Source organism: Crassostrea angulata, chromosome 7, assembly GCF_025612915.1.
Source record: "Crassostrea angulata isolate pt1a10 chromosome 7, ASM2561291v2, whole genome shotgun sequence".
Classification (NCBI taxonomy): domain Eukaryota; kingdom Metazoa; phylum Mollusca; class Bivalvia; order Ostreida; family Ostreidae; genus Magallana; species Magallana angulata.
Window position 1 is genome coordinate 55,134,138 of NC_069117.1, and position 24,637 is coordinate 55,158,774.

General features: G+C 34.3%; 2 protein-coding genes across 4 annotated transcripts; both read right to left on the minus strand.

Moving 5' to 3' along the window:
- Nucleotides 1–3,399: 3,399 nt before the first annotated feature.
- On the minus strand, nt 3,400–14,037 carry LOC128192989 (nose resistant to fluoxetine protein 6-like). Its single transcript, XM_052866140.1, has 14 exons — nt 13,578–14,037; nt 12,853–13,037; nt 12,621–12,687; nt 12,434–12,527; nt 11,408–11,595; nt 11,047–11,311; nt 10,691–10,789; nt 8,585–8,747; nt 8,019–8,098; nt 7,629–7,751; nt 5,735–5,858; nt 4,361–4,553; nt 4,097–4,239; nt 3,400–3,829 (listed from the first exon to the last, which is right to left on the minus strand). The coding sequence occupies exons 1-14, from the start codon at nt 13,921–13,923 to the stop codon at nt 3,707–3,709; spliced, it is 2,193 nt and encodes a 730-aa protein (XP_052722100.1). The 5' UTR covers nt 13,924–14,037; the 3' UTR covers nt 3,400–3,706.
- Nucleotides 14,038–18,003: 3,966 nt separating this feature from the next.
- On the minus strand, nt 18,004–23,640 carry LOC128157272 (uncharacterized). 3 transcript variants are annotated; one of them, XM_052819746.1, is made up of 3 exons: nt 23,254–23,640; nt 19,866–20,018; nt 18,004–19,739 (listed from the first exon to the last, which is right to left on the minus strand). In XM_052819746.1, the coding sequence occupies exons 1-3, from the start codon at nt 23,594–23,596 to the stop codon at nt 19,435–19,437; spliced, it is 801 nt and encodes a 266-aa protein (XP_052675706.1). In that variant the 5' UTR covers nt 23,597–23,640; the 3' UTR covers nt 18,004–19,434. The 3 variants fall into 3 exon arrangements, 2 of the variants coding, with proteins under 2 accessions (XP_052675706.1, XP_052675705.1); XM_052819745.1 differs by having other exon boundaries at nt 18,004–20,018; XR_008239812.1 differs by lacking the exons at nt 18,004–19,739; nt 23,254–23,640 and adding an exon at nt 22,461–23,116 and having other exon boundaries at nt 19,930–20,018.
- Nucleotides 23,641–24,637: the final 997 nt, after the last annotated feature.

Below are 24,637 nucleotides of genomic sequence, written 5' to 3' on the forward strand. Positions count from 1 at the left end.
TGCTCTGACCAGCTACTTCGAATATGACAACTTTGGATTAAAATATGCATGCAAATGGATAATAATGCATAACCTAGTGTGTTTTAATTTCATACATTTTCATACCACGAGAGATTGGTTGTTAAACTCAAACATAATGAACAGAATTGTATTCTACGTCTATATATTGTCAATCGCAACTTCATGGGAAGTTGCGATAAAATAGAGTTATCGTTACTTTTAGAGTTATGATGTATGCATAAAACAGTAAAGTTTAATGCCCCCCCCCCCCCCCCTCCAGATTGTTTTTCTTTTATCTTAAACTCTTATTTGCGAGAGTAATAGAAATTATATTGAAAATTGACCAAAAGAACCAAATTTAATATGAGATACACATGTACACTACATACCTATTCAGTGGTTTGAAATATAAGAAAAGTTTATATTTTTCAAGTCAGCTGCAACAAACCGGATTAAGGCCACGCACATGTACATGTGTATATTATCCATTTCAGTTTAGATTTTTCATCCCTGCCCGCTCCTCTAAATTTTCAACAATGTAGTGTGTTTTAGTCCCCTAGCAGTTTTCACCGGAGGGGACTATAGCTTTCCTCTGTGTCCGTCAGTCCGTCCGCCCCACTTCAGTTTTCCACACTTTTTTTCTTTCTGCGTTTGAGGAATAATATGAAATTTGCTGAACAGCTTCAAAATGTCAAACTACAGATCAAGTTTACACTTTTGTAGCGTCTTGTGGACATATTACTAAAACCGATTTGGTTTGACTTTTCCGATCGCGTCGCGTTCAACTTTTTCAGCTACGTCATACATAAACAATACCCGCACCTTAACCACAGTTTTTTTATTGGTGGATTCAGCTTACCGCTGATTGGCTGTTGGTTAACTAAGACTAAATTATGCACGGACAGAACAACAACATATCAGAGAATGAAAAATTCACATGGGTACTCGTGACTGTCGAAATTGGGCTATTTTTCGAAAGTGTACACTTGTGATAAAACAATACATACGGTACATAACATATATAGCTGTAGCTCTGTGTCTAAATTTTGGGTTAGTAAATATAAAGCTACAGTGCATACAATACTTACATCTATACTACTATATTAAAATAATAGACTCGATTTTTTGTTCTTTAATACCGAGAAATCGGAAGAATACTGTCTTTTGTTTAGTATATTTTAAACATCATTGGTACTTTAAGATTACCAATTTGTTTTTATTTTTTCTCAAGTAAGCTTCGCTAATTAATAATCAACGAAAATTCCTCAAAAAATCCTGGAAAACACCTGGATTTTTTGGATTTTACAATCTTGCGCTTGCGCAATACATTAACGCTAACGGGATCTTTAGTTTATGTTTCCACAATATCACATCTGCATGAATAAACTCAGAAATGATAATACATATACGGGTAGATTTTCATTGGACTTTTGTTATATATTCTGTTCATATAAATTAATGATTTCTTATGAGAGAAAGTATAAAATAACAAATACCTTTCAACTAAGTACTTACTTTTGTCTTCGTGATGACAAAAAATATTTGTTTACATGCAAAAAAGTTACACTATATATTTGTTAGGAGAGTGAAGATAGAATATTTTTCATCGTTAAAATGAATAATGTCCTACGGACCCAGTTTTACAAAGAAAATACGTGAACGTTGGTGAAAAGGTGTTGAATTCTTCCATTCTATGGATTAAATTTTTTAGTTCAAAGGTGTTTGCAGTCTCAAAAAGGTTTGTTGTGATGAATTTGACTGTTATTTTCAAGGCAACTTCATTAACTTTCTCCAAAATCGTTCCGGAGCGATTCTGCAATTTTCTGCTACATTACGGGTATAAGGGAGGCATTCTAACTGTGGTGAGTGCCTTTCCCGAGACACAGTTAGATTTATCAAACTAAGGAAAGTATAGTTAAATTAATACCATTATTGTAGGCTTATAGCGTTGTTATGCAAATGTCAATAATAAACTGTGTCGTTGTACCTATTTCGTAAATGTCAGATATGAAATGTCAACCCGTGCACGCACGGGTCAAAATCTAGTGTACAAAAAAGAACTTTACGGCAATTTGCCGCGTATAAAAATAACACTATTATTTAAAAATATTTACATCATACCATACCACATTTTGTGCAAATAATCCATTTAAATAATTCTTCATTTAGTTTACTACTGTTAATAATTGTATTTTACTTGCCCCAAACTTTCTCCTATTAAACAACCTTTAACCGTACTCGGAAAGCGGATCAAGAACTGTATTTTTTATGTATGTAAACAAACCAGTGTTCATGTATGGAGCGGGTGATCGGGGGTTCAGAGACAGGTAAAATAAAGAAATCTGCAGTAAATGGTTTGTGGATATTTTAGTATATATATTTACACCGAAAGTGATAGGGCAACAGAAGAGAAACGAATCGGACACTTGCCTTATGAAGACGCACATGTACAAACCCCCTTGCACTCTCCACTTCCGTCTCGTTCTTTCACACCATCGTTCAATACTTTTATTGACTGTCGATTGCCGATCGAAAGGTGTAGAAATCGAGGAATTCATACCTATCACTTTGACTGGCAAGTTAGTAGGTAATACATGTGCATTATACATTTACGGTATTTACATGAAATGAACGCTTAGCACATGCAACTTTTAAATATTATATTTTTTATAACTCCGTACTCTGGACTGTAGCTTGAGGCTATGGTTTAACGCCCGTTTACACACACAGAGAGAGAGAGAGAGAGAGAGAGAGAGAGAGAGAGAGAGAGAGAGAGAGAGAGAGAGAGAGAGAGAGAGTTTAGCACAGAATTCAAACATACGGGATAGTCGATTTTGAATGAATAATATTGGGGGGAAATAAACTGTTCTGAGAAATCCTTCAGCTCTGGCATTGCATAAGCGTATAGTGATAACTCGGCCTAAAAATAGGAGTTAACCAATCATATAGTTTTCACACCGGCGGCGTGTATAATTTATGCATGACGTAGCTGACAGAAATGATCGTGACGCTATAGGAAAAGTCAAACCAAATCGGTTTTGATAATATTTTTGAGAAAATTAATTTTTTATATTCCAATTTTTTATTGTTCGGGTTCGGTATTCTGCATAACAGTGCATTGTTTTCACAATTTCCACAGGATTAAGATAAGGAAAAATTTGGACAATGTATATACATAAATGAAAAAAATATGGTTCAACATATTGAGCATTATATTATAATATTAGGTAAAGTGTTAATTCCCGCGCTTGCGCGGGTTATCATCTAGTTTAAGAAAATATAAAAGCATCCCAAAGAAAACGCCACCATCAATAACACCCTGCCCAAGATCACCAGGAAGCCACCCTTTTCATGGGTGTCGCTATATTTCGCTGGGTTTTTTTTCATCAAAACTCGATATTACCTTGTGCTTGGACATATTTTATTCACTTTGAATGCAGAATATTATTTTATTATTTTTCATCAATAACTTGTGTTCCTATGACAAACTTTTAGTGTTCCTATGACAATTTTATTCGTTATATGAAAACATTACATTATTCATTTCTATTTAACTACAGTATATCAAACTTTAATGATCGATAACTATCCACAATTGGATACCGTTAATAGTTTATAAACAAAAACATTAACAATATATTTTTCACGATATTGAAAAAAATTGAGGTATTTCAATTCATGCATTAAATTTCAACGATTTAAATATCTAGTTTCTTCGATCTCGTTTAAAGATCACTTTCTCCAGTCCCATCATAGGCGCCTCAAATGATAACGAGGCTAAAAAGGCAACCATCACCGACAGAACCAAAGTGGCCAAAAACACGTAAATCTGAAAGAACCACAAAGTCAAAATTGATGTTGATAATAATTTCATAAAATTAGAAACGTCCAAATAAATTTTAATTCGACATATACATGTATAGCTACCATTTTCAAAAAAGTTTATAGTTTGTTCCTTTTAAATGAATAACTACCTACAGACAAAACAAAAGCCAAAAGGTATACAAAACACCTGATGTATTTTAGTAAATAAATCTTATTATCAACCGTAATTCATGTTGCAATGTTATGCTGACGGAAAAATAAGCAAACTTACAATGTTCAAGTCGTCCAGATATATCAGACTCCGTTGGCTGTCGTAGTACGTGAAAAGGACCATAGCATGTGATAAATAGATACAATAGGACAAGCGGGCTAGTGGTACAAATGGCGACCAGGAGAGAAGAGTGTTGATGAAACCTGCCAGAAAATTCGTATTTATTTACTGTTCAATTATTAAAAAACCCAATGAAATCACAACAACAACAACAAAAACATGAAAAGATATTGTTAGAACCAATTTGGCTTTAAGTAATCACACCTCCATTTCCGGTTGCGCATGCGAAGATGACCCAACAAACGCACGCTCCCCACACAATTTTGTGAGTGGCGTTGTAGAGAGCGGACACGTCACGACTGAGTGCATCCTCCGGGAAACTGATCGGATCCCGGAGTCCGTACAGAACCACCACGGCCAGGGTAGCGAAAACCAGCCACAGTAGTAGGTTCAGGTACTGAAGAAAGGAAAGGAAAAATAAACACTGTAAACAAAGCAAGTTCATCGGCGGTACTTAAAATTAGTGTATTTGATTTTGTATCCAAACAAACGTGTTAAAAACAAACACAAATCCTATAAACAGGAAACAGTTAATCACAAATACAGATTCATTGACAAGATTCATTTACAAGATCCTGTTTAAAATATATGAAGCGTCAGAAGAATTAAAGCTATACACGCTATAATTTGCGTCAATTTTGAAAGACAGTGAAAACGCATGTGTTTGTCTACTTATAAAAGTTATCCTTAATCTGTAAATTACAAGGGTGAATTCCATCTCGTTACAAAGATATAGATTTTTAATTGTTTATTTTCCTGCCAGGAAAATATACCTTTTCATGAATATTGATGAAGGAAGAGCAAACCGACCTCATTGCGCATGTCCGCGGAGAACTAGGTGGTCGTTATTGTTTGCCTAATTAAATATCCAACTTGATTTTTAATATGCTTAACAGTTGTTAATTTGAAATACATATATGTATAATGAGTAAAATACGCTTGCCATTCACGATACCCTTACTTCTGCATTAACACTTATAGGATCTATAAATAGCACATAGGGGAAAACACAGGTCTACGTCATTTCTTTAAAGGAAGTATTCATATCTACTCACAGGCTTGTATTTTTTTTCTTTTGTTTGTACTCGTATATCGGACAAATTTATGCTTTACTGAAAATATCCTTTCCTTTGTGAAACTATCACAATTATGAAGATGTTGACCCTTCACCAGTTTTGGTATGATAGGCTAAATTTAGCTGTCGATATCACGTGATAGATTGATATTCACGAGGAGGCATTACTTTCCTGGCAGGAAAATAAATATTTTTTATTGTTTAATATTTGATATATTTGTTACGTGATCGAATTGAGCATTATAATTAACAGAATAAAGGTAACTTTTATTAGTAATCAAACACATACATTTTCCCCTTTATTCAAAATTGACGCAAATTATAGCGTGTATAGCTTTAAAGGCATGGTCTGTAATGATATTTCACAAAATGATATTGGGCATAAATCCAAGCATACACCATACTGTCCTTGCTTTAAAACGTATGAGATTAAACTTTTTTGGTCTTCATTTTCCACCATTGATTAATTTAATTCAGGTTGAGATGATTACAAATAGATTTACCTTGTTTATCTTGACTTTGCAGTCTGTTTTGTACAGAAATGATCCAACGATGATTCCTACTATATAAGGTCCCATCCGACAGTACGGTCGAATATAATAATAGTTAAAGTAATCAGCCCGCCCTCTGTTGAAAATACATGACGTATGTACATTGTTTCATAAATGTTGATCTAGATACATTTAAACAATAAAATGCTTTCTTTGGTGATTCATTCGGGATATGAAGGTAACGACATTGCAGGAAAAATACATAACCAGTGTTAGCGGGTTATGTAAATTTTTTCTGCAATGATCGCTACTTTCATAACCCACATGAATCATCAAAGAAAGCATTTTATTGTTTATATTAACATCTCTCTTTAACAAATCAATAATTTGATTATGAAAAGTAAGTAAAATTCGCTAAATTACTGTAAATGTACGTAAGTAGGTTAGCTAAAAGGAACAGCCTAATCGTCTCCTGTGAGACTGAGAGTCTGGCATCATCATGATTATTTTTTGCAGTCCGTGATATTTTGTAGGTCGCTGTAGGTTTAGACCTAAACAGGGCGTGTCAATTTCAGACCTGGCAATTTCTACTCAAGTTTCAGCCGCTGTAGATTTCGACCAATCGAGGGACGGGGCATGTAGATTTCAGTCTGGCTGTTTCTATAGAGCTATGAATTAACTATAAGTTTTCGTAAGAAATAGAGGGAATAATACTTTGTAGATGTAAATATATGAAAATAACCTCTGTTATTTGACTGAGACATATACTTTCTTGCCTGTTAACATATACTAGTAAATAAAGGTATTTTCTGCGACATGTATACAGCAAAAATTACTTATTTACATGACTGTTGTATTAATTGGCATTTTTTAAAATTTTTGACAGAGTAAGACAAAAACGATGAGTCTGTTATAAGGATATTCTTAGCAAATGGACAAAATGACAAAGATCTACTAGTCCGGGAAAATGAATATTTCCTAAAAGAACTATATATGATAAGAGTTAAATTTGGCCCCCATAATTCGCCATTTTTTAAATGTTTCGGGTACAATAAAATGTTAACTAATTTTTTAGAAGAGTTGATATGAAATATATTTTTCATCTATTTATTTGAATTATTTGCACTCACTGGCAGTATATGACGTCAGAAGTGACGCCATTTCTATAATTCAATCAAAATCAGCCAAAAATTGACATTTTTCTTATCTATTTACGAATGGGAAATATAGAGCGCATGCTTGAACAAGGAAAATATTTTTGTCACTTATTAGTCTTGGCTAGATACATCTCTGATTAAAATATTTCATTTGTTCAAGAATGCGCTCTATGTTTTCGGAAGGAAAAACTGCTTGAAAACAAGCTGTTTTACGCTCAAAATGCAAAAATGGCGGGAAAAGGTTGTCTTTACAATGTCGTATTTCTAAATTGTGGGCACTTGAACCAAAATGAATATTATGTAAACACATCATATACATACCTGTACTAAGAAAACAAAGAATGATAGTAAAATGATGATGTTCATTTTAGGGGGCCATTTTAGGCCCTTATCATATATAGTCCTTTGTGACCTTTAATTAAAATAACCAGTTATCACATGTATTTTTGTGACTTCAATTGACTAATCTGTTTAAGAGTATTCACAAATTATAATAGTCAAAATAGTTTTTTGTAGTAAATTTATTTTATGATGATATGAAATAGTAAACTAATTAGTTGGAATATAAGGTATTGTATAATCTGATAAATTTATGTATTTACAAATAGAACTGTATGCAAGGGTAAAACATGTATTTGTGATTTTACATACTAACGTATACTACTCTGTATACAAACATGACAGAAAAGTATAAACTAATTATTCTCTATATGCATATTTTCCCCATGATTTAACATGGTGTGACTTACTGGGCTGTTCCTCCTCCACCGAGGGAACTCGGGGGTAGATCCAGCACTCTGGACACGACCCCTGGGGTGATGGAGGACCCCAACAACCAGACAAAGCAAATGACTATTCCGAATGGGAAATAACTGGAAAGTAATTAAACGAGAATATTTAACATATTCATATTGCTAGTAACATATCAGATTATAACTTCAAATAACTTCAATCATTAATAAACAGTTCAGTATGTATCAATGGCTTCATTTGATTTATCATTAAGCATCAATTTGTGTGATTAAATGATTTATAAGCACAGTGGTTTAAACGTTGTAAAATCTAGAAGTTAATCGAGGAGAAAAAAGCAATATTAGAAGCTACACACCGTTACAAAGAAACCAACTGACAACACTTACAAGTAGAGAGGTATTAGCATTAGAGGACTCAGCAAAAAGAACTGCATATCATTAGCTAGATACCAGGACACACCGAAACACTACAATGAAGCGAGAATGATAAAAAGGTTATTCGTTTCAAATACATTGATTATCGTTGCATGTTAATTTTGATGAGGGCCTTGACACGATTTTCATATGTTATACGTCGATTTACAAGCGAAAATAAAGTACTATTACATTGTTTTAACTTAATGCATGGATCAGTAAGACATACTTTTAAGTATTTAAATTGTAAGGTGTCAGTGTTATTGCATAAATTTTGCCCATTGGGATTAATTCATATGGCAAGAAAGCTGTATGACTTTATCGTATATTCTTTTGCAACGTAAGTGCTATTTTGTAAAAGCTACATTGTGATACTTTCTCTGAATAAAGTATATTATTTCAAAAGTACAGTATTTGTAAAAATAAACATAGCACGAACTTTGTTTATGAAACAGGTAAGAATTCTGAATTCTGAATGCCTACTGTTTTTTGACTTCTGACATTCAAATTTTAGCACTGAGAATGCTAAAGCTATTTACCGATTGTTCATTAAACAAGTTGTTGATATACAGCAGATTTTTCCACCAAGTGTCTTTGCAGTAATTAACTTCAATGCCCTGGTCAGGCCAAAGTGGTCCATCTCCAAAGTAGCGAGACAGACAGATACTGATCATCATCAACAACATGTAGGCTGGAGTCAACCTGAAACAACACGTGGGGCATCAACCTGAGGTCTAAATGTAGATCACCGATCGAACATTCCCCAAGGGTTCAGGCTGCATGTAATTCAATTAACGCATGCCTCGCTGTTAACCCCCACCCTGGAATTTATTAACAACATCTACAATATATGACTCATCCGTAAATGTCAATATAACATTTAATGATAGTCAAGAAAATGCTGAACTAGCAACTAGAGTTAAAGAAGATATGTGGATAAGGCGTGTAAAATGCCCATACGCGATCGGACAGGCTACTGAAAAATTAAAGTATCAATAAATCTGATGGTTTTTTTAAAATCATTTAAAACAATATATGTTTAACGAATCATTGATTTTTAACCTATAGGTATGAATCAATACTTGGAATATGTTGACTCAAACAGGCCTGGCGTATACATATCAAAACCTGCAAATACTGTCATTTTTTATAGTCTGTCCCAAGATATTTATGCAGCACATTTGGACGATTTTTAATAAAAATACACGTACCTGTGAAAGAAGTGCAATTGAAATAGTTGAAAGGGATAATTTCCAAGATAATTTCATTGACACATTATCATCTTTCACTCGGAAAAATTTACAGGAACGAAAAAAGATTCCTTGCGGAGATTTATAATGGGGAATGTTTACATCTTTTCTCCATTCGGAATACACTCGGAATACATCACACAATTTTACAACGTTATCATCCGGGCTTACTGCAATAAAAAAACCCCGTAGACATCACATTTTTTAGCATTTTATTGAAACCTGATAAGCTAACAGGGGCGTTTCGACTGAGAAATCTTGGAAATTTTTCATACTTTTGAATGAACATCGTTTGAACCCTGAGGTATTTATAAATATCATGCAATAAAGCAAAATGTAAATCCAGGATACTTTGGGACAGAGTATAGAACTTCAAGGCATTCTCTTTTATAGAGTGGGTCTGTGCTCCATATTTTTCTCATAGTCTAATTAAGGTCTATTGGAAAACAAAACGATTTCAATCAACAAAAACGTGGAGAGATGTCCCACTATACATTAAAAATATCATTTTGTATCCCAACAACTGAACGTTTTGAAAAAAAATAGTACAAATCAGGTAGTTCTTGACCTTAGTCACACATAATATTTAAAAAGCCCACTTTGTTGTGTCTGAAATGGCTCAGTGGTTAGAGTACCTGGCATAAGCTACGGAACCTTATATATCTAGGGTTTTTATGTTACGGGTTCGATACCACCAAAATTTCCGACAATATTTTTTTTTTTTATTTATTGTTAAATATATCAAAAACTGACTATAGTTAGAAATTTTGCTTTTGCAAAGTTGTATTATAATATATTTGAATAGATTTAATTGGGGAAAAATAAATTAAAAATTGTATTTCACTACTAAACCGAATGGGCATTTGCGCCATCTTATTCCCCCATCTTCTTGAAGAAATAATATGAAACAATTTAAAAAAAAGGTATAATATATTTTGTAATAATTATTTTGATTCCAAGCAATGCTTATAACCAGTAATCATTAAATGATTTGATTGACATGTGGGAATAACGAACAGTGATAAAATCAAAAGTCCACAGGAAAAATACAAAACAGGAGCAGATCAAACGCGGACTTCTAAAACAACTAGAGGTAGGATCAGGTGCCACGGAGGAGTGAGCATCCTCTGCTGACCGGTCACACCCACCGTGTGGTCTTCGTCATATTCGGAAAAACGGAAAATACGTAGAAAAATACATGTAGGTGATTAATTATGGACTAACAATAAGTATGAAAAACATTAGTCAGCATGTGACCCAGTGGAAGATTGTTGTTCCTGAAAAGGTCATTGCATCGAACAAATAATACTTACGAATATATTCTTTTAAATATTCTGTTATGGGTATATCAGTATATCAAAGATGCATAGATTTATACTATCGATGATTGAATACCTCCAAAATCTGTGAAAGTAGAACATGAACCAGTTGATTCTGAATTTCCCTTGTCCTTTTTTCATTTCCTTCAGAGTGAGGTATGCCAACAGTAGACCACTGCAAGAAGAAAATGGGTACGTGAGAGAGAGACAGAGAGAGGGAGAGAGAGAGAAAGAGAGAGAGAGAGGGGAGAGAAAAAGGGATGCTTTATAATTCTATCGTAAAGTAAGATACTAGTATCCACATTCTTTGTTGTTAAGTTTTATAGATATAAGTGGTTATAGTTTTTAAACTTTAATTAATAAGTAAAAAAAATTCATTATTTACCACATTTCAAAAAAGAAGCGATACTATTAATGATGTTTTATATTCACCTCAAAGCAAAGAAAGAATCGACAGAGACGAGGGCGTTAGCCACTGCCTGGAATGTCCAGCGCGCAATGAGGTCAGGAAGCACCACGTAGCTGTTGCTCAGAACGGGGGTAATGAAGGCAAACGTGTGGCCCAGTACCACCCAGGAGATGCTCAGGAAGCGGATGCCGTTCAGGGCGGTCAGGGTGCCCGCGGAGTGGTTTACTTGCAGGATCTTCTTCCCATTGGAGTAGACGGAGAAGGCCAACAGAAGTCTCTCGGCGACACCTGGTAATGACAGAGAAATACGTGGCTGAACGTTGTGAAACGGAGACATTGAAAAAGATATTTGTGGTTTGTGTTTTAGTAAATTTAGATATATACTGTCTTGTTTTGGGGCCAATTTCTTTTCATGTGAGATAAGAAGGGGAGATTTTTCTCCAACGCTTGCGGTGTGTTCGCTCAGAATCTCCGACTTGGTGCGTTCTGCTGTGTGGCGCTGACGCTGGATGATCAGTAAGTCATACACAGTACTTACAAACATCAGGGCAGCAAAAATGCCAAGAATCACACTGGTTCAAAGAAACAGAAAATAAAGAGTTGAATTTGAATTAATACACAATAAGTTTGATAATCTAATTTTATTGATTACCTGGCAGCGTTTATAAAAAGTGTGTGTTGACAAATGGTGAGGTGGTGGTAGCTTAAGTTTCAAATACATGTACCTTTGTCTGTCACTGGGAAGGCGGGGTAAATGTTCATCAAATATTCCATTAATAACAGGTAATATATATTTATAATCAACCAAATGCCCATCTCCCTGGACTGTTAACAACTTTGTTGTGGGTATGCTTAACGATGTCTCGACGTCTCATACTTATTGACATCTTACCACACAAGAATTTTCTAATTTGCCAACCTTTGATATATACACAGTGGTCGTGGCGGAAAGTTTCTAATGTTATAAACGCGTAAAGTCACATTAGACACATTTTTTATATTGAAATTTTAAATGAAACAAAGTTCGGAACACCGTGTTAAACTATTTTTATACTGCATCTCATAATATATGAAAAGGATATCAAAATATAAAATATAATACATAACTTCATCTTCTTTGCTCCACTTATTTAACAGATGATCGGTCATTATAATGAGAAATTTGCTTTTGTTGCTGATCTTTTAAACGAAACATACAAATAGCAGAGTTTTTGCCCAACATTTTTATAATCAAGGCATTGTTCCCTGTTTTATAGATTTTGTAGTTACAACCAACAATTACAATGCATGAATAGTCCATATCCAAATTATTTTTTTCTGCTATGTTTTAATACACCAATTTACTAGTAGAATTCATGCTTTTTCTTTCTCCTGTTGCCATTGACATTGTTTTTATTATTCCAAACTTACATAGCAACAACAGCTCGTGAGTCTATTTCTTGGTCTTCTTTGCAAAATGTGCCATAAACACGAACTGGATTTTGAGTTGGTAGACGTTTTAATACTGTTAAAATAAAATCCACCAATATATTGTTAGTATTTTGTTCACAGCCAGCCATGAACCAGAAACTGAAAAGCGTTTGCCTATTTTACTTACAGTCATTATATAGAATTGTCAGATCTTTTGGTGAACAAGCTTTCGGAACACACGCAGCAAAATCAATCTGTTGGATCAAACATATTTATAATCAAACATTATTATACAATTTTTACTTTAGTTATTTACAGGGATATGAGATAATATGAGTGGTCTTGATATGGAATTCAATATGTGTATGTTTGAGAGAGAGAGAGAGAGAGAGAGAGAGAGAGAGAGAGAGAGAGATTACTTCTAGAGGTATATAGCCGAAAGTCACTTTGGTCCTCATTCCACAGAACTGGGTACTGAACCCACTGTTGGAGGGGGGCATTCCTGGAAGAGTCCGGTCTATTCGGAAACACTCGTCGTAGGAGCCCATCCATTTCGTGTGTCCCTCCAGTATTCCTGCACCGATCTTTCCTGAGGCGTCTAGCACTGTAGAACAGAGATATTAAATAACCGAACCCTAAAAATCAGTCCTGGATTTATTTTATCCTTCACCCTCCTACATGACCTCCTAGGACCGATGCTCATTGAAAAAGATCATCGATATGTTAAATGTATTAAGTTTGTGAAACAAATTTTGCATTCAAAATATACGATAGCGTTTTTTTTTTGAATTTTTTGAAACGCCTAAGTTAAAAACACAAAAAAACAATAAACGATCTGAAATCGCTATTTATCCAACTTTAAGAATCCCAGGAACTGAGAGAAAAGTCCAGCTTTATACATGTATGTATATTTGTTTAATCTCCAGAACTTGTCCCCTTAACACCTTGGTCTGTAATACTTTGGTTTTTTTTTTCATATACATACATTAGCTTTATATCATTAATTCAATATTGTTTAAACACCGTTGTGTCTCATATCCATTGTATAAATGTTTGATATACATCAAATGTATTAAATGTGTACATACAGCAAAGTAAGACCTTGCCATGTGTAATGGTCCCTTTTCTCAATCAATCAACTTACTTTTAAAAGCCCAGAATTCACTTCTCAACAGCCCGGCTATGGTCCGGTTCCAATGTTCACGACAAGTATACGAAACATTGTTAATGTCTGCGAATAGTCCCGAACCTTGCTCCCCAAAATTGTCATTGGAAAGAGCCAATTCTTTAAGGAACTCTGCATCGTGAAGCTTGTTGATCTGCGTCCTTAGCTCCAGTAGAGCCGTCTTGTTGTTGAGTTGTTGTTGGACAGAGGGAGAATACACACGGAAGGTTAAACGATCCTCGTAGGAACGCGATTCTCCGAAGGCATCGAGACAATTGACACAGACTCCGACTAAAATCAGTAGAGTCGAACGAAGTCTTAGCATAGTGTAGACCTAAATTGTACTTGTAGAAGTAAGCTTCCTAAATGAGCGGCGGATGATGAATGACACAGCCTTCACGTATGGATTATGGAGTTATGTGTATTCTGAGAACCAGGGTAGTTTAAGATAAGGGGTCGAAAACTGTACCTATTATTAAACTGTTCAGTTATTATCTTGTGACAGTGAGCAAAGCAAGAGACATGCACACATGTGAATGCCGGTGTATTTCTCAACACTTTATCTTGCACAATATTTATACAGTAAATATCAGGTTCGTCATTACAATACGCTTGTCATGCACATCATACATGAGTACTTACACACCGTGATATATGGAGATATCCAGAGTACACAGTTCCCAATATTTACATGTACTTATAACTTATGTAAATATATGAAGTTGATGTTTGCATTTGTTAATTCATTAAACACTAGATTTATCAATAATCATGAATCAGAAAGGTGTGAACAGATACAAACAAGAACTATACATGATTAAAGTGTTTTAATGACCTTACAAAATTTAATATAGTAGTGTATTTATATTGGAATGAAAAACCAAACAGAATACAGAGAAAGAATGGAAAATAAAAAATATGATGATAAATACCAATCCCTTAAAAATGTGATATTGTTTAAACGGGATAATTTTTATACATGTGTAATTATATTTCGAAATGCTCTAAATTAATTTAAAGCTGACGTGAATTCATAAAAGCATTTGGTCGCTATTACTTTCGATCGCTCTTCTACTGCCACTGGGGTATATATACCGGTTGAGAAAGTTACTGTCGGTTGCGTTCCGATCGAGGCATTCAGGTTGCACGGACTTCTAAATGCATGAACTACACATTGTAGAAAAAGTTTGTAATAAAAGAATAAAGGAAACAACAATCAATAAAATACAAAAAATATTTATTCTTTGAAAGGATTTCGCAGGTATCCATATTATTTTTGCACTAACAGTCACAGTGCTGCCTTATAAAATCTTTTGATGATAATAATGTTGAAGAAAACTTTTTATTTATTTGGTATGATAGCCATATTACAGTCGGTATGAAAATATTGTTTATAGAAAAAAATGGTACAAAAAAGGTGTAAAGGTCACCAATGACTTTCTAGATGATAATGGAAATTTTTTGTCACATGTAACTTTTCAACAAAAAATTGATTTGCATACAACAGTATAGTTAGGGATATATCAACATATCTAAAATCCTTTTTACGTGTACAAATCAAATGTTTATATAAGAGATCCTTTACTCCATATATTACATTATATTACAAACATTTTCTTTTGCAAAACAAATGTACAAAACCCATCTACAAACGACTAACTGCCCGTAAAATAACTCTAGCTGCAATACCAAATTGGAATTCAGAATTGGAACAATATGGGGTGGAAATTTGTGTTTATGATGCTTTCAATGTACGTTTTAAAACAACCAGCGACTCATCTATTCAATGGTTACAATACAGATTACTCCATAAAATTCTTCCAGTAAATAACAATTTGAAAAATATCAATGTTGTATCTTCTGATTGCTGTTCCTTTTGTGAACATGAAGTTGAGACAATACAACATGTTTTTAACCTGTGAAAAAAATATCAACAATTTGAAGCACCCTAAGCATGCTTATTTACCAATCAACTTCTATGCAAATTGGTTTCAATGTTATCAATATTTTATTGGGTGAACTCCCATTGTCAAAAGACAACAAAATTGTAAACATAATTTTGTATAAAAAACAATATCTATTTTGCTGTCTTAAAAAAGATACACTGCCTTGTCTATCAAGGCTGTTATCTTATTTTTATAACAAATACAAACTTGAAAAATATATTTCATGTCAGAAATTTCAAAAGCAAAATTTTACCAACAACTGGCATTGCTGGAAACATATTTGATACAAATTAGTAATTTTTTCAATTTACCAAATCTGGGTGAATGTGAGCATGAATGTGTGAGTGGATGAATCAAAAATGGTTTTAAATGTTTGTATCTATATGAAAACAAAAGATTGTCTACTTTGTTTTATATATGATATTGTCACTTTAAACGTATTAGATAAGTTTGCCGTGTTATCATAACTGAACAGTACCGAATAATTATGCCAGTGCGAAGGTGGCGTTTTTCTACCCGTCTAAGGTGCATGCTTCGAAAATTTCAAACATATGAAATGATAGGCCACTGCTTAAAAAGAGTTTATTACCATTAGTGATTTTTATGTATCGCATATTTATGCTTTGATAAATTATCAAATATAAAGTATATATCTTTAAAAAGTATGTGAGAGGTACGTGTAAAAAAGCAAATGATGAAAGAAAGAATATCAAGTTGTTTTGATTATATTGTATATAATTACAAAAAGCTATGGCAATTAATAAGTAAGTGTTACATAGATTTAATATAAATCTGACAGAGAGATACATGTATTTATACATTCTGGTACATAGAATGAAAAAGTGCTTTATTGTATATACAAGTCAAAGCCATGCATTGCTGAGAATACAATATGTATATTAGTAATCGTCACTTGAATCCACAATTCGGTATCTATCGTATCTTTTATTTTTATTGAGAATCTGATATACATTCAAATAAGTACAATATGGGTTAAAAAGATGTATTTCCCTTTGTAGATTAAATTCAAGTAAATCAACTATCAGTGACATTCAGTGTTATATTTAAGATTTTATGCTTGATGATAAATATGCTCATGTATATTAATTACAAAAGTGATACAATATGTCTTATTGTTATTAAATATTGATTATATTGTAGCCTACATGTATATATTTTGCAGGTTGATAACGACTGTGTTTTGTTCATTGGCAAAACAAACCCACGGTTACATATATATTTTGTTAATTTTGAAAGAAGGTAGAAACGTAGAACATTGTATTTATTTTAATTAAGCAAGTTCGACCAGAGAATGTCTTGCCTTTTGCTGTCGTTGTCATGTTGGATGACGGTTACAGAAGTAACAGACAGTCGGTACGTACCAACTTCTTAGTCTTGTCCATGTCTTGGTTCCAATGTTCAATGGCATTCGTTCGCCGTTAAGAAAACATAGTTGCATGGTTGTTTTTATGAAAATAAAAAAAACCATCCCTCAATAATATAGCGTAGTAACACGTTCAGTCCAAATTCATAATCTCCTGGAGATTTTTATCGGTGTCTATATCCAGTAGGTGAGTATAAAGTTTGTCCAGTTGAGCTGATATATTGAACAAAAGTCTATAGGTCATGTGCATCTGATATAGCATTAAGATCCCCACGATAAATAGAACCACCACAAACACCCTGCCCAAGATCACGGGGAATGCGCCCTTTTCAGGGGGGTCCCGCTCTCTCGCTGTCTCCCCGTCGAGGGCAGAAATTAAACTGTTCATCGACATGTTTCTTTCACAAGAAGATGTTGGAATCTGAAAAAAATAAACAAAGAGTTTGAGCTTATGAAAACAATAGCGAATGGGTCTGTGGAAGATATTTGTTTATACAAATCTCTCGTTAAGTCGGCAAAAGTCTGACTCAGACTAACAGACACATATAACCTTTTTCGTTCTTTCTCTCTCTCTCTCTTTTTTTTTTTTTGAATTTCAATATATCAATCTTATTTTTCCATTAAAATAGTATAACAACCTTAAAGAAAGACATCTTTAAGAAATACAGTATCATTTTGGATGTATATCAAGATATAAATACGGGTTGGTCACGTGATCAAAGCCCATAAAACGTCCTATATAAAACGTCCATAATAATCCTTTATTCAAACGGAAACAACGTCAAACATAATACAATAACCCAACATTACGTAATAGGGGATGGTAAAGAGTTTTCTCTTTTAGAAAACTTAACATGAAATACAAACACTACATCTCTTCCTTTCTCGTAATACAACTTTGTTTCAAATAAAATAACTTTTAATAATCAATTAAAACACATATAAGCAATGCCATACATATTATTGGCACAAATCAGTTACTTGTGCCGACAAAGACATAATGAAATATTCCAAATTTAACATTAAGATTACCAATAACATTTTACCAATTCCAGAATGCTTATTCATAGTTATTTCATGACCTTTGCCCAAATAAATATGCTTTTCATGTTTCTAGCTAATACCAATATCAAAACAACAGACAATTATGATTCAGATATTTACCCTGATGTATATACAAAACTAAATAGACTTTTGTTTGTTTAGCGTAGTTGTCATGGCCGTTTAATCAAATGTGCAAAAATTAGATAAGTACATGAATATCAGATAGATATCAGTCAGATATATAGTACATGTACATCAGATAGATTTCATACATGTACATTGAACTCGACATGCGCCGTTCAAACAATATGGCAGCATATATCAAATATATATATGTAATATACAATATTAGAAATACTCTCTTGACCCGAGGAGCCTGGAAAAAACAGTGCCCCACGGAGACAGTATTCTAATCAAAATTATGCACTTTGTTGCCGAGTCCTTGACTACAGATGACCTGCAAAACCATTCCTTGTCCATATTCACTTTCCAGCACATCTTTCTTCTATTCTTCATGGCCATGACGCTGCAAAAGAAAACTCAACCCGAAAAAGCTATTCACAATTTATAATTGTACAAAAACAATACCTATGCAACTATAAACAAGTAGTTTAAATGGAAATTTATAATAATTTATAACCATGCAACCTAATTCTAAATAATGGGTTTGGGTGGGAGGGGATTTTTTGTGACCGACTCAGGGAACAGTTGAATATAAAAGGAAGAGCTTAACGCGCACGCTCCAAGACCAGGAAGTGTGGAGTTATTGCCCTTGAATTAGCATTACTAGAGTTATAGTTCTTGCCCCAAACAATATGCTTAACTGCATGAAATAACAGGGTTTATCCATATTTGATAAACCCAATTATTTCATGACCTTTGCCCAAATAAATATGCTTTTCATGTTTCTAGCTAATACCAATATCAAAACAACAGACAATTATGATTCAGATATTTACCCTGATGTATATACAAAACTAAATAGACTTTTGTTTGTTTGGCGTAGTTGTCATGGCCGTTTAATCAAATGTGCAAAAATTAGATAAGTACATGAATATCAGATAGATATCAGTCAGATATATAGTACATGTACATCAGATAGATTTCATACATGTACATTGAACTCGACATGCGCCGTTCAAACAATATGGCAGCATATATCAAATATATATATGTAATATACAATATTAGAAATACTCTCTTGACCCGAGGAGCCTGGAAAAAACAGTGCCCCACGGAGACAGTATTCTAATCAAAATTATGCCAAATGGATCACGGACACTGTCACGTGAACCATCCGCCAATACCAGGCGGCAATTTTGACAACAATGACACCTGTAGATATGATACATAAGAATGTCTATACTTGGACATTCTAGATTCAGATATATGTATATGATATATAATAAGATAGATAAGTAAACGGACCATGACTTGCCAGAGATATATCAGCTAGTATATTTTAAGGATAGGTGCGAGAGGAAGATGTCACAAACTGCACAATAGCATTTTTCAGGGAATTTATGTATATATTGTTACCCAGATCTGACAAATGCACACCATCTAATCTAAATAATCTCTTTTGAGTTATCTGGATATCTGTATATTTGATAGATGCATCATTAAGCTTTTTCAAGACAAATGTTGCAATGGCACTATTTATTCTACGTCTAGAGTTTTCACCTTCAATGGTTGATAAAGACTGCCTCCAATTACTTCTAGGTAATATATGTGACCATACAATGAGAGTGTTTGGCAAGAGGTCTGCTATTTGAGATAAAGTTAGTTTCATGAATTTTTGAATACCTTTTAAGGTATTTTGAGGGTCCCCAATATTATTACCACCGCAGTGAATAATCAAAATAGTTGGTTGTTTATTAGCTATTAACATACTTGACACAGTTGTATACAAGTACTCCCAAACCATTCCCCTTCTACCATTCCAATTAATGGTAAAGTGGTTTAATCCAAGGTTTAACTGATTTGTGGTCTCTGCATATTTCTGTGCCCAATGAATAATAGATGAGCCAATGATCCAAACTGAATCTGAAATTTATGTATGATTTAACAGCATAAAACTAAAAATACTATTAACATGGTCTTATGTAGGATTTGAAAGCCGATGAACTCCATCTACCCATATGCTTGATTTGTATTTCAGAAACCCCTTTTAAGTACAGGTAAGTTGCACCTCCAATCCTAAATGAGTGCGACTTGAATGAATTTGTAGGTACCTCTAGGAATTTTAAGGATTTATACAGCATGGATGAAAATTGATATTGCGTCAATGGTTTAGTATTGCAGTGGGCAAATAGATGTGTTGCTTGAATGCATTGCCTATGACTTTGAAATTTTTGAAAAATTTGAAACATCAAAAAAGAATCTGGTGTTTTGGGTATTCTAATGGATGAACCGTTACCAAATTGATCTGTTTTTGAGCAACCCACAAAAACTATAAACTCATCCTCCAACATTTGAACATGATTTCTTTCCAACACCACTAGTTCACTTACTCTCAATAAAGCAAAAAATGCAATGAGAAATGCTGACTGAAATAAATGTGCTTCATACGAAGAAATAGTTAAATGTGGAATGATACTGGTAATTTGTGTTAATAAAGACAATGTAATTGGTTGTCTAATGTCCTGAGTTCTGCATGACCTTTTAAATCCTGCTAACAACTTTTTTACCAAAAAGGATTCTGTAGCATTCTGCCAACCATGTAAATTTACAACAAAACTCAAACCAGCCATATAAGATTTTGCTGTTGAAAATGCAAACCCAGATTCCTTCATATAAGCTATAAACATTACTATATGATCTATAGGTGGTGGCCACAAATGCTCAAAGGAAGCTTGAACTCTGAAATTAAAAAATGCTTGGATGCCTTGTTTGTAAACTTTACTTGAGTTTTTAGATATACTGGCTTCTAACAGTTGATCTATAGTTGATGAATAATCTCCCAAAATGGAGCAGGAATTTGACATGGAAAATTATCTGCTGTAGGAGCCAACTGTCGGAATCTTGACCACTGAAAGCGAGAAATAGCATCTGCTATATTGTTATTGTTTCCCGGAACATGTATAGCTCTAACCTGGATATTATAACTAAGGGTATACAATACCAACGCTCGAATCAAAACCATGACCCTTTTATTTTTTGAAGACTTTTGATTAATAATATGAACTAATGAGAGATTGTCAATATGTAACAATAACTTTTTTGCATAGAGTTGTTCTGCCCAAATAAAAACTCCCAAAACAATAGGCACAAGTTCAAGAAAAGTAATATCTTTTGTTGTCTCATAAAACCAATGTGAAGGCCAAGCCAAATAACACCACTGACTGCCAAATATGACCCCACACCCTTTTGAACCTGAGCTATCTGTATAAAATTTGAGTGTCTCATCATCTTGCCATGTCAAAGATGGAAAAGGGGTTAATCCATTAAACTTTGTAAGAAATTCTACCCACGTTTCTAAATCCAATCTGTTTTCTTTTGAAATTCTTATGAAATGGAAAGATTTTTTACCTCCTGCTAAAGCCGCATATACACGACGACAAAATGCTCTTCCTGAGGGCAAAGCTTTAACCACAAATGCTAGTGACCTGCTAATGACTGTAATTTTTTAACGGTGACCTTTTTACAACTTAAAGCATCATTAATTTTTTCCAAAAGTTCAGTAACTTTATTTTTTGGAACGAAAATAGTTCTTGAAACTGTGTCAATGCCTAATCCTAAGAAACAAATAGATGTACATGGACCTTCTGTTTTTTCTGGAGCTAATGGGATCCCTAAAATTTTTGATAACTTTATCATATGAGCCATTAACATCTCACAATCAGCTTTGTTTGCTCTACCTATAAATAAAAAATCATCTAAATAATGAATGATCCCCCTTGAATTTGACCTTTGCTGCAGCTCCCAGTGAAGGAAGGAAGAGAACATCTCAAATAATGAACATGAAATTGAGCAACCCATTGGCAAGCATTTGTCCACATAATATGAATTTAAAAACTTGAAACCTAGCAAGCAGAAATCTTCAGGACAGACTGGCAACAATCTAAAAGCACTTGAAATGTCCATTTTGGCCATTAATGCACCCTCCCCCATCTCCTGATTCAGTGACAAGGCTTGATCAAATGTAGAGTACAACACTGAGCAATATTGCTGATCAATGTGATCATTGATACTATTACCCACTGGGTGTGATAAATTAGAAATCATACGCCACCCCCCTTGCTTTTTGGGGAGGATACCAATAGGATTACACCGCAAATTTGAAATAGGTGGACAGGGAAAGGGGCCTAAAATTCTACCCAATTTTATTTCTTTATTTATTTTTTCATGTAACTCAACAGCATGTTCCTCTGCAGATATCATGTTTTTAAATTCAACCTTTTTTCTAATGCCTGTACATTGAAGTGAAAACCCATTTTTAAACCCATTTGATAGAACTGTTGCTATTTCTTTGTTTGGGTAATTTACCAGTAAAGAATCGAAGTTAGATGTATTGATTGGAGTGCTGCCAATATCCCATAATTTATGTAACAAGTTACATGTAGGTTTGCCGTCCTGTGGTTTGTTGTCGATTCCTGAAAAATTTGTTGTTGGAATTAAAATTTTCCGAACGAGCAGGTGCATTTTTGGGAATTTGATTAGATTGATTATTTTTGAAGCAGTTAATGGAGGGATGATATGCATTACATGTGATGCACTGATGCAAATACTTGCAATATTGTTTCTGACAAACACCTTCATAATTGTAGGCATAACATTTCAAATACCTACGAGTTGACTGATTTGACAATTGGGTTTTATTAACTGTTTGCATGTAAAACAACCATAGTTCAGCATCAATAGATCCCCAGTTTAAAGAGGAGTCTACAGACTTCTTTAAGCGAAATTGCACATCATAATCCAACCAACCTGAATTGTTACTAGCAGCCCCCCTTTTAATTGTTGACATATACCTCAAGAGTGAAATGGCTTGTAGTGGATGTTTTTCTAAGTATATAGAAGCATATATGAAAAATGCATCCATCCATTGCGAGAAGTTTGTAATTTTTGTTTCTTTATTTTTTGGTTTGACCTGGAAAACACCCCCCTCGAAAACAATTTGATTTTGCATTTCTGTGCAAGGCTCTTGAAGCAACAATTTGTTTAAATGAATTTCAAATTTTATCTTTGAGAGCTTGGGATACATGGGATCCCAGTATAGAAGTAACACTGTTAAATGGGTTTGGCGTGTCAATATTATTTTCCAAATAATTTTCTGTACCTTGATTCATGTTGGTGGGAACATGTGACGACAAGGCACTTGGTGCGTCAGGGGTGGGGTTAACTATGGGCGGCATGTTGTGAGGAATCATCCCAATCATCCCGCTCCGTGACATTCCCTGGCCTGCTTCAGTTGACGACTGTGTCGCTGGTGTCGTCGGAGCCGCAGGTGTTGGAGGAGTCGCTTGTGTCGGAGGAGCGGGCTGTCTCACTTGACCTCCTCGACGATTTCCGCGACGACCTCGTGCCAATACACTATTCGAGGCAACTGTATTTGCTCCATTTGGCACGGCTGCGTATGGGCTTCTCGCCTTAGATGCCCTTTGGTTCCTTACTCTCAGCATGATATTGAAATAATATGCCGGTATAAAGTAATAAAACTCGCCGATTAAAACGATAAAACTTGATCATTTCTCTAGTTGATTTTTTGTGACCGACTCAGGGAACAGTTGAATATAAAAGGAAGAGCTTAACGCGCACGCTCCAAGACCAGGAAGTGTGGAGTTATTGCCCTTGAATTAGCATTACTAGAGTTATAGTTCTTGCCCCAAACAATATGCTTAACTGCATGAAATAACAGGGTTTATCCATATTTGATAAACCCAATTATTTCCCGGAAAGTTATTAATACATGGAAAATCCCTCAAACCTTGACGGTAGTTTCTTATTTCTTACAGGTCTGCTTTGAACACCAACAGTTTCACTACATGTATCACTGGACATACTGACAGGCTCAGTACTACATTGACTTTGTGTGTTATAACTAACATTTGTACTTGTATGTGCCTCACAGTTCTCATCAACTCTCTCATCAAATTCACTCAATTGTGGTTCATCTGACAAACAATTATTTTTTCTCTTTTTGAATTTCTTTAAATGTGTAACATTTCGTTTGTATTGTAGACCTTCATCTGATTCAATAACTGCACTATTACATGTACCATTCATTTCAGAAACTTTAAACGGTGATGTATTGAATGGTGTGGATAGTTTGTGTTCGCGATATTGTTTATCAAGAGCTTAGCACCGGTTCGAATATCGGATTCAACTGCTCTACGACGTTTATCGGAACACAGTTTGCCCTTTTCCTTCTGTTCCGCATCGCGATCTCGTACTTTGAGATCAACAACGTTGTAGTCAAAAAGTTTGGGTGGCTTTGTGCGAAGCTTGCGACCAATCAATAACTGAGATGGGCTTACATCAGTCGTAGTGTGCGGCGTATTGCAATACATCACCAGAAATTTATCAAGTTCCTCTTTCCAATCTCAACCTTCAAGTGAGCAATTCTAATGCGTTTTAATATTGACCAATTTTGGCTCAACTTCACCCTTCGGCTGCGGTCATAAAGGAGTCGTTCTGTAGTAAACAATACTTTCTTCCAACAT

What these genes read in the sequence shown, in the direction of transcription:
- LOC128192989 (XM_052866140.1), bottom strand. Translation starts at nt 13,923, where the DNA reads ATGCTAAGACTTCGTTCGACTCTACTGATTTTAGTCGGAGTCTGTGTC. An exon ending in GGTGGAGGAGGAACAGCCCA is followed by an intron (nt 5,859 to 7,628) that starts GTAAGTCACACC and finishes TATTTTCAACAG; the next exon opens with AGGGCGGGCTGATTACTTTA. An exon ending in GCAAAGTCAAGATAAACAAG is followed by an intron (nt 4,554 to 5,734) that starts GTAAATCTATTT and finishes TCCTTTCTTCAG; the next exon opens with TACCTGAACCTACTACTGTG.
- LOC128157272 (XM_052819745.1), bottom strand. Translation starts at nt 23,596, where the DNA reads ATGCTGAGAGTAAGGAACCAAAGGGCATCTAAGGCGAGAAGCCCATAC. An exon ending in TCCCACCAACATGAATCAAG is followed by an intron (nt 20,019 to 23,253) that starts GTACAGAAAATT and finishes CATAAATTTCAG; the next exon opens with ATTCAGTTTGGATCATTGGC.